Source organism: Neltuma alba, unplaced genomic scaffold, assembly GCF_004799145.2.
Source record: "Neltuma alba isolate B1F8T4 unplaced genomic scaffold, ASM479914v2 tig00012000_pilon, whole genome shotgun sequence".
Taxonomy (NCBI): domain Eukaryota; kingdom Viridiplantae; phylum Streptophyta; class Magnoliopsida; order Fabales; family Fabaceae; genus Neltuma; species Neltuma alba.
The window spans coordinates 870,761-881,782 of NW_021636573.1; the positions used below are offsets into that span (position 1 = coordinate 870,761).

An 11,022-nucleotide genomic window follows, 5' to 3' on the forward strand; every position below is an offset into this window, starting at 1 on the left:
AAAATTTAATTCACTCATTAAATTTTACTTCTTCATATTAAATTAATTTAAATTCATTGTATTATGTAAATTCATTTTTTTATCATGTTTGATTATTTATTAAAACTCATACCTATTTTGGTAATTTTACAAACAAACTTACTTTTATTTAATCATAATCCAAATAACCTTTTATCTAATCTAACTTTTACAAACTAACTTTTTTAAATTCCAATCCAAACACAATTCACCTTACCCAATCCAACTATTACCCAATCTTGCTTTTCTAAAACACAAATTAGAAATAAGCTACTTTTTTCACCGTCAATCTAAATGGACCCTTAGTCTCCTTCTCGGCCATTTCACCTTTTAAATGATCAAGGCACGTTTTATTGAGAATAATTTTGTATATAAAGGACAACTTGATTAGAAAGGTAAACGAGGGCAATCCTTTCAAACTTCATGTCAGCCACAACGGCTAACTATAGCGTGGAAATTTCTTAAAAAATACTACTTCCGGTTTTTAATATAAGATCTAGTTGACTAATTTGTAGAGATTAAGAAAATTAACTAAATTAGTTATTTGTAATAAATAAGTATTATCTTTTCTAAAATACCCTGACTAATCATATGTATTAGCTAAAAATATCATTTGATGAAACTTTTAACATGTGCAATTAGTATAATAATTATTTTTAAAAAAATAGATAAATATGAGAGATAGAATGGATTGGGATCTTATATTTAGGATCAAATTAAAAATCAAATTAGTTTTTATATCAAGGACTGTATGTAATACAAGAACAAGGTTTCATACTACTATCTTCTTCTACGAAATATCTATATAACTTCAGCATATATAAACTGCGACCAAGGCACACATGCCATAGCGAACCTACACAATTATTGGTGACATTTAAAGTAATTTATTTACCTATTACAGTGTAACCTTGTTTGTAGGTTATACAAATATTCACACGTGTTTGCCCTTTCTTTATCGACCAACTCATGTAGTCCAAATAAAGATTATTAATACCGATCTCACTCATCAGCATTGGCAATTGAGTTTTAAGTCTTTCAGATTGATTCCACATGATCTCCTTCTTGACCGTAGAATAAGTCCTTACATTATTATCTCGAATAAAGTAATTTATGGCTTACTTAAATGACCAACTTGTATCTTTGTCTTTCTTTAATCATGGACTTAGGCAATGCAAATAATACAGCTTTAATTGTTATCAAGAGACGCGGTTTATATAGTTTATATATAAAGAAACCAGTTAATTTCCTTCTTCTCTCCCCTTTGTTTTCATCTCGTTGCTGATCGTAATGCTATTTGATTGCTGAATTTGAAGACTGAAGCAGGAAATTTGCATCTATCCCATGGATTTAACCATTTCTTTAACGCTCATAGAAGGTTTCTTGATCTTATTGGCTATAGCAACTAATAAAGTTATCAGATTTATCTCTCCTTCATCACTTCATGTTAACCATCCTGCTGCTGTTAAAGAGAAGTAATTAATTACTGCCTCTGAAAACCCCATATTCTTAATCTTCTTGCTCGATTAACTAATTAATTATCCATTTCTCATTTCTGTATCCGTAGTTTCAAAGGTGATGCTGTTTCAGTTTCAAAGGTTTCTCCTCCTCCTCTTCCTCCTCATATTGCTGCTGCTCCTCCTGCCACCAAGTATGATGTATTTCTTAGCTTTAGAGGGGAAGATACTCGTCACAATTTTGCAACTTATCTCTATGAAGCACTTTGTAAAGCAAATATTCAAACTTTTATGGATCACAAACTCCACAAAGGAGAAGATATCTCGCCGGTTCTTCTAAAGACCATAGATGAATCAGAGATGCCTGTCATTATTTTCTCTGCAGATTATGCTTCTTCAACTGGGTGTCTAGATAAACTTGTTCACATGTTAGAATGTAAGAAAAAATTTGGAAGGATTGTGAGCCTATTTTATACAAAATTGATCCATCAAATGTTCACAATCAAAGTGGGAGATTTGGAGATGGATTTGCTAAACTGAAGCAAAGATTTAAAGACAACCCAAACAAATTATAGAAGTGGAAAAATGCTTTGATCCAATCCGCAAACCTCTCTAGATGGGATTCCAAGAATATCAGGTACCTTCTAAGGTAGATCATGTGCCTTGTGAGTGCGTGTGTGTGTGTGTGCATATGGAAAAAAAAACAAAAAATAGAGCTTTGTTCATGAACTGACAGTGTTTTAAAATTTGCTCATCCATGTTAATTTCACAAGTCTACCAAATTGCCCTAGCATTTTTAATTTATACTTGATTTTTCTGTCTATTAAACATGCTTTTTTCTAAAAAAGAATTATGAATTTGTGCTAGGTCAGAGACCAAACTCATTAAAAAAATTGTCAAAGGTATCTTGAGCAAACTGAACTACTGTGCATTGACATCATGTCATCTTAAAGGACTTGTGGGCATTAATCATCAAATTGAGAAAATTGAAGAACTCTTGTTACATGCTCGGATTGTGGGAATATGGGGTATGGGTGGTATAGGTAAGACTACACTTGCCAAAGTTGTGTTTCACAATTTGAAAGCACAATTTGAAGCTTCCTCCTTTGCTGGAAATGTAAGAGAACAACTAGCAAGGATTGGGTTGAACAAATTAATGGAAGAATGCCTTGAAGAATTATTAAAAGACGAGGGTCTTCACATCTATAACATGAAATCCACTTTTGTGAAACGTAGGCTCTAACGAAAAAAGATTCTTTTGATACTTGATGATGTGGACAATTTATTAACAGCTGGAGATTTAATCAAATTGTATGATTGGTTTGGAGAAGGAAGTAAAATTGTTGTTACATCAAGAGATATGCAAGTTCTTAAGAATGCTTCTGTATCTGTAACATATCATGTTCAGAAATTAGAGTTCTGTCATACTCTAAATCTCTTCAATTTGAAAGCATTTCAGCAAAATGATCCATTTAAAAGTTATTTGGAGTTATCAAATTTGTTTGTTGGTTATTGTCAAGGAAACACATTAACTCTTGTAGTGTTGGGTTGCTTTATGTACAATAGAACAAAATAGCAGTGGGAAAATGCATTGGAAAAACTAAAACAAGCTCCACAAAAGGATATTTTTACGGTGCTCAAATTGAGTGTTGATGGTCTTGATGAGAAGCAAAAGAATGTGTTTTTTGACTTGGCACATTTATTGAGTGAAATAAGTTATAAGATTTCTTTAAACTTTATAAGAAGCTTCTATGACTTTTCTGTATATATTAAGATAAGTGTTCTCAAAGAAAGATCTCTCTTTTTGATGAATCAATTTGGTGGAATTGAGATGCATGATCTTGTAAGAGAAATAGGTCAAGAAATTTGTAGACAGCAATTAATCATTGATCCTGAAAGACCTATTCGGATGCGGAAACACAACCTTTCATATTACCTCGCTTTTATAATTGAATTTTATATTAAAAATTGCACAAAAAAAATACTTATATATTTAATGAAAATTCTTGTGATTTATTTAACATGGGAAAAATAAATTTTTAAAATAAATATTTTATAAGATTATGGTAGATAATAAAAAAAGTTTCTAAGATTCCAGGTTTAAATGAAATTTATAAAAATTTTCATACATTGACTTTCTCAAATATTAGTATTTTTTTCTTCTCTGATTTCTAGTTTTATATTTTATATATTTTTTTATATATTTCTTAAAAGTAAGAAAGAGAAATATTTTCAACGGCTTTTGTTTGATTGCATTTCAAAGCCTATTAAGGCACCGTTTTGGTGACACCCCAAACCATGGTTTGGGTGATAAGTCACCCAAACACCCGCCCAATTTGCACAAACCATGATTTTGGAAAAAGCAAAAATTTTTTGCTTTTGGAGAAAAAAGGGAGAGTGTGAGAGCCTATAGGATATGTATCTTATTATTTTTTTTATAAACATATTTTTTTATAAACATATTTAATCTTATATTTTATAAATATATATACATATTAATTATTTATTAATTATATTATCTTATGTATTATTAATTATGTTAATAAAAAATATATTATTAACAATTTTATTCCTTCAAATTAAAATATATCATAAAATCTATTTTTTCTGTAATTATCATATTAACTTATGTCTTTTTTTTAGTAATTTGTATATATAAAAAGTGCTTCTGATAACAACTATCCAAACACTCTCACTTCTCAAAATCACTTTTCATAAAATCTATTCTTCCCAGAATCTATTCTCCAGAATCACTTTTCCAAACCACAGTTTGATTTCATCCAAACACACCATAAAACAATGTTGCACGCAGCCACTTAGTTGAGCCACAATGCACAAAGCCCAAGAATCCTATCTACAGGCGATCTATTATTTATGATGGCTTGTGAAAAGTGATTCAAGTGTGGAGCCAATACAAAGCCATTTTGAGAGTGGCTTGGAGGAAGAGTTTGTGTGTGTGTGTGTGTATATATATATATTGATGATATTGATGATAGCTATCATTGTGCTTCCATTAATATAGAGAAGTTATAAAAGTAAGAGATAAGAAAATTTGATTAAAATCTTTCAACCCTACTTCATTTTCATAAAAAAATCAAACTTATTAAAATTTCCACTCTCCCATTATCATTCAACCAGACAAAGTTAATGAATAAAAACATGTGGTTTTTGCTGTAAAAAAAAATAATGACGTTTCATGAAGTGAACAATTTATTGTAATAAAATATGAGTTATGATAATACATTATGTTATAGTTTAATTTAGTACAATTTATTTTATGCAAGCAGACTATACATGTTTTTGAAGTACAAGTTAGAGGATACGTTATGTATGGTAAATAATGAATAATCCCAAGGAAATTGCTTCGTAATGGAAAATCATTTCTCCACTTATTTATAAATAAGTTATACAGGGTACGCTTGCAAAAAGTAACGAATGATAGAACAATTATTGACGTTATAAAAAAACAGCTCATTACTGATGGAATTAGCGATGAAAAATTATTTCATGGCTAATTTCCAACAGATTATTGACAAAAATTCTATCGCTAAATTTAGTGATGAAATTTTTTCCGTCGAAAATTTTCTGTCACTAATATTAGTGACGGATTAGCAACGGAATTTTTGTTCGCCGCTAAATTCCATCGCTAATCTATCAAAAAATCCTTCACTAAATATTTAGTGAAGAAATTTTTTCCGTCGAAAATTTTCGTCACTAAGTTGTTTGTCACAAAAGTTTTCCTCACGAATTTTATCACTAATTAGTCACTAATTTTAAATTTCATTATTTTAGATTATAATCTTACAACAATTTATATAACAACATAATTAAGAATATAATGATTTAAATATATTTTTAATTATAAAATAATAATTAAAAATATAATAAGAATATTAATAACTTTCTTATACAAACTGATATAAGAAAGAAATAATTTTCTTATATGTACAATATATTGAAAGATATAATAAATGATAGACATTCAAAACCAAACTAATATTGAAGTGAATTTTGAATTTCAATCATTAAATAATAAAATTTAATCATGATATAATTAATACCCATGATATGGATTGATTTTGGTCTTCTATGCAAAAACAAATGGTATATATAAAGAATTTTAAGAAAATAAATCAGACAGGATACATATAGAAGTAGGAGAATATTGTTTATCATAATCTATTCAAATCATTTAATTTTTAATATAAAATAATTTATTAGATTTTATTATAGTAGCTATTTTTTGAATAACTAGATTTTTTTTACTAATTATAAATATTTTTCATCAAATATATAAAACATATATAGATAATATAATATAATGTAATACAATACATATATAATTAAATCGGATATCTTATCAATGTTAATTAAAATATAAATTTTAAAATTTATTTATGAAAAAATTATTTATGATTTAAAATTCAAAATTAGTGTCATTAGAAATTGAAATTATATTAAAAATATTTTTAAAAAAATAAAACATTATAACATAAGTAGTAAAACAAGTGTTTAAAAATTATTTTTTCATTAAAATAGTTATGATTAAAATTATCATATTTTTTTTAAGTTTTTAATAATATATATGTGTATATAATTGTTTGTGTAAAAGAATATTATATAATAAGTCAACAGGTTCATTACATTTCAACTGTTAAAGCTGCACATGTGCACAAAGGAGGTTCCAGGTTCGGTCCATAGAGAAGTCACTTTGAAAAGGAATTATGTGGTGGCGACACACGTGGCAAGCAGAGTGAGGTGGTAAGCAGAATTAGTAACGGAAAATTCCGTCACTAATCTGTGACTAATTAGTGACGTCGCTAATTGCATGTTTTTTTTTAGTGTGAAAAGAACTAGTAAGACTAATAATTGCTAGAGTATTTTCTAAAGTTGTAAGGAAACACTCAATAAATCACACTTCAAAAAATATATATATCTTTAATGTCATATAATGTGAAGGGAAAATTATCATTATATCTCAAGCAAGAAAACCAAGTATAAATAGATTTTTTTTTTGGAAAAAAAAAAGTGTAAATGATCACAATGCCAATTAACCACATTGATCAACTTGGAATGATTGACTGGTGACCGATCAAACAAATATATTTTATTTTAATGTAGTTACAATTTAAATATTATAACATTTTAACATTTACAAGTTGAGCTTAGTAAGGAAATTGTTTGTCACGCTAGTTATTATACTCACATCACATGGAGAGTAACACACAACAGGTGCAGTTATTGTGAAGCGAAAATAAGATTAACAATTTTTATGTTATTAAGTTATGAGGGAGCCCTCCGTACACGAATCACATATTAAAAAAACAGAAAAATTAATATGTCATAAAAACATAATATTAATATGTAATAAAAAAAAATAAATGAGACTGATAATTTTATGACCCGAAAAATTTAAATGATAATCAATATCATCACTAGTACTTCCTAAAGCTAACAGCTAAGTCATAACCATAAACATAATTATTTGACAGGCATTTACTGCTGAAAACAACAAAATGAGGATGTTCTGGCGTCCTCTCCAAGTAGTTATAAAAGACTTCGAAAGAATGATGAGGTAAAGGGGATAGTGGGGAAGAGAGTTGTACTCCCAAGGATGTTCTGATGATGTCGTTGGAATATTAGATTGGTAAGGACATCCTCTTTTGTTTAACTTATAATGTATATTTGGCAATTATGAAAGAATTACACTTGATATTTAGCATGAAAGGTTCCTAGAAAAATTGTAGAATTAGTAGTTGTAATATCCTAAATTAATTTTTAGGATTTATGTAAAAATATATATTTTTTATTATTATAATAAAATAATACTCCCTCCGTTCCTTATTATAAGAGACGAATAACCGAATTACGTTGATAAAAAAAAACAGTTAAAATTAGTTAAGAACAATTAATATGTAAAAAGTATAATTTTTTTTCCAAAAATATCCTCATTAATAAGGAGAGAGAACAATGGTAATTTATTAAAGAAAGAGAAGTGGGAAGGAGAGAGAGTGTGAGTTGGAGACAATAAATATGGGTAAAATAGAAAATCACCATAAAAAGTAGAGACAACTTTTAAGTGTCTCTTATATATAGGAACATGCCATGAGTACCAAATGTCTCTTATAATAAGAAACGGAAGGAGTATTATTTTATTAAAATATATATATATATATAAGTCAACTTTCCATCGAATTTGGTGGAAAGTTGACAGGGGAGAGGTAGAAATTTGGAGGGGGTTGCGGTAGAATTCAACCCCCTCAATAAATGTTTGAGGTTGTTAAATACCCCCTCCCCCAAATTCATTTCGCATCAGACGCAAGGAAGAAAGAGAGATAGAGTGGGTGAGGAACGAGAGAAAGAGAGATAGAGCGGGAGGAGCATACCGGTGAAGAAGAGGGCAAGCTTTGCAGATATTTTAGGTACATAAAATTACTTTTTTTTTATCAAACTTTCTTTATAAATATTTCCTGTATATTTTAAACTTCCCATTTACATTATTACTGTAGTTATTAGAGAAAATTTTGAGACTTATATATGATCTAAGTATTGAGTTTTGACAAAAGATGACTATAGAAATTTAGAAGTGAATGAGTTGTTAATTTTAACCGGTTTAGATTTCTCTATTTGTTAGTTTTAGTATTTAAATTAATTTATTTAGTTAAAAATCTGTCATTTATGAGATATACCATATTTTTACCGATTAAATTCAAGTTAAGTAATTTATTTGGATTGTTTGGCATATTATTAAGATTTTAATCGGTTTAGTTTTATTTATTGGGTGACTGGAGGTTTTAAAATAATTATTGTAGCTAAAAAGTTTATTATTTATGGAAATATATATATAGTAGTTATACCATTAAAGTTTTGATTATATTATTTAGTTATAAATATTTAAAGTGTTATTAAATTTTTAAGAGTTTGATTTTGAGGTTTAAACTGAAAATGAGAGTTTTTAGAATTTAGAACATAATAATTTTATATTTAGAAATTGTGGAAAATCCTTTTTATTAAGGTAAATAATTTGGAGGTGGTAAATAAATAATTTGGGTTGTTAGAAATTTTAAGTTGTTTCTAAAATACTTAATAATTTTTGGGTTATGAGAGTTGCGAGAATTTAGAATAAAAATTTAATTAAATTAGAAATTTAACTAATATAAAGAAGTGTAATTAATATGTGGTTATATTAATTATGTAGATTAATTATTGGGTGAGCAAAGGATTGACCTTGTGGTAATCCTTAGTATTGCTTTGGTGAGAGGTAACCACTTTCCACTTGTTATATGTGCTAATATGTTGTTTGTGAGTATTTTGCTATTTTGGTATAATGATTTGTTATTTGAAACTCGAGTAGATAAATTATATCTTTTGAGCTATGAAAATTGTCTTGTAGGATTTTTGGAGTTGTGATTGAGAAGTTTGGAAAAGATATATGATTTATATTTTATGGATTATACTGGGAAAAGATTGAGACATTTTTGTTATATTGTGAATGGTTGGTTGTTATTTGGATTTTGGATTGAGCGCTATCCTACCACATGGTAAGGCCACCATTGGTGCACATTGGTTGGCTTATTCCTTCGTCTCTAGAGTAAGGGATAGACCTTTGTGGCTTTTTATTCGTCTCCCAAAGTGTGGGATAGGCCTATAATAAGGGATGAACCTTTGTGAATACTTAATCGTCCCCCAAAGTGTGGGATAGGCCTATAGGTCGGTTTGATCCCTTATAGTGAGGGATAGACTTATGTGGCTTGTGTGTTAGCCCCCGTAATGAGGGTTTGGATGATTGAGATTATTTGAGTATACATATTTGTATTTTCATTGGTATATAGATATTGAGGTTTAATAATTATCCCACTTGACACCTCACGAGCACATGTTAGTATATATGATGAGTTGGAAAGTTGGTTACTGAGGCGTTTGTCTCACCCCGTGGTTTAACATTTTCAGGCGATAGTTCAGGTGGTGGCCCATCAGGGAAGGCTCCGGAGGCATAGTGTGCTGTTATAGCTTGTATAGCCTCCCTGCTTTTGTTCTATGTGCTGACTTGTTATATATTGCCACATAGGGCCCATATACTCTAATGCTGTAAACTAATACTTTTAATTACTACTATCTGATATGAGAGGTCATTGGAAGGCCAGAGATATTTAAGACTTGGCGTATTACACTCATTTGATAGTGTTAACTTTTGACTAATGGGCTCTATGACTTGTATTAAAATGTTTTATTAGTTCGTGTGTTTGAAAGTGTAAGTTTGGTTTGGGCTAATGGTTGAATGATATTTCTGGACTTTGAAAGTCCAAGGCCCAAGTGAACGATTGATGTGGCTCGTAATATAAGTTTATTTCTTTTAACCATGATAGCGATTTTAAAATTTTAAGGTTTCTTCTTTTCTATCATGGTTAATCGTTCGAATAGATTGAACATTTTTATTAAAATGGATTTTAAAAGAACGGTTGTCACAGTAGTGATTTATTATTATTTTTCCATCTAAATAGTTTTGATCAAATTTTTTGAGCCTAGAATTAGCATGAGCTGCCTTCCTAGAAATCATAGTGTTAACCTTATGCCATGCAAGCAGAAGTCATGTTCTTATTTTCCACTATTGTGAATCATACAAAGAAAGCACTTTATGCTTTGAAGAAGACGCAGCCAAAGAAAAGGAAATATGTCGATCGTCGGGCCTCAAAAAGTCACAAGATAAGGTTAGTTGATGAAGATGGCATTTCCTTGTTTCGTTCCATTACTTTTGTCATGTGTATATACATATATATTGCTAAATTCTCCAGAACTGAAAAGAGATTTTTGACTAATTTGCTGTTTATATTGTGTAATGTGGCATTGAAGGTATAATGTTCCTGAAAATGTCGTAAACTTCATGGCTCCTGAGTCTAGGAATCTTCCACTTATGGTTTCTAAACTTTTTGGAGATTTGTTCGGGTTAAAGTCACAGAGATTATCTATTGGGACAATATAATCATGCGCTAGGAAAACAGATAATGACATCAAGTGTTGTGTAATAACTTGTCATAATATATTTGTACTCATTTAACCAACATTATATTGTTCATTGAGGAATTTTATTTTTCTCCTTAAAAGGCAAAAATTTAGTGTAGTGGTGAGGATTGGTAGTTTACAGAAGGTTTTAGTTTCAAATCTGTTATGTTCTTAATGCATTTATCTTTCATGGACAGCATATATTTCCATGAGCAATCTGTCCAACTGAGACATAGTTATCCATTACGTTCATTCTGAATAGCAATTCCATTATGTGGGATGATGCAGTGACTTAGATAAATCTTATTTAAGATGCATATGTTAATAGCAAGTGATTATTTTCCCCCTCTTTTTTACATGCTTGATACTTTAAGTTTACATCAAATTTCATTTTAATTTCTTAAGTTTTTAAAGTTTACCTTTAGTTTCTTAATTTTAACATCTTAGATTTGAGATTAAACTAAAATTTGATGTAGATTTAAAGGACTAAGCATATATGTTATACTTTTTTTGATTAAGTCTATATGTAACTAGGATAAATTCAATA

General features: G+C 29.1%; 1 protein-coding gene across 1 annotated transcript; it reads left to right on the forward strand.

Moving 5' to 3' along the window:
• The first annotated feature begins 1,267 nt into the window (after nt 1-1,267).
• On the forward strand, nt 1,268-10,455 carry LOC114720833 (disease resistance protein RPP4-like). Its single transcript, XM_028906553.1, has 3 exons — nt 1,268-1,493; nt 1,586-1,903; nt 10,326-10,455. Exons 1-3 carry the CDS (start codon nt 1,363-1,365, stop codon nt 10,453-10,455), a joined length of 579 nt encoding a protein of 192 aa, XP_028762386.1. The 5' UTR covers nt 1,268-1,362.
• The last annotated feature ends 567 nt before the right edge of the window (nt 10,456-11,022 follow it).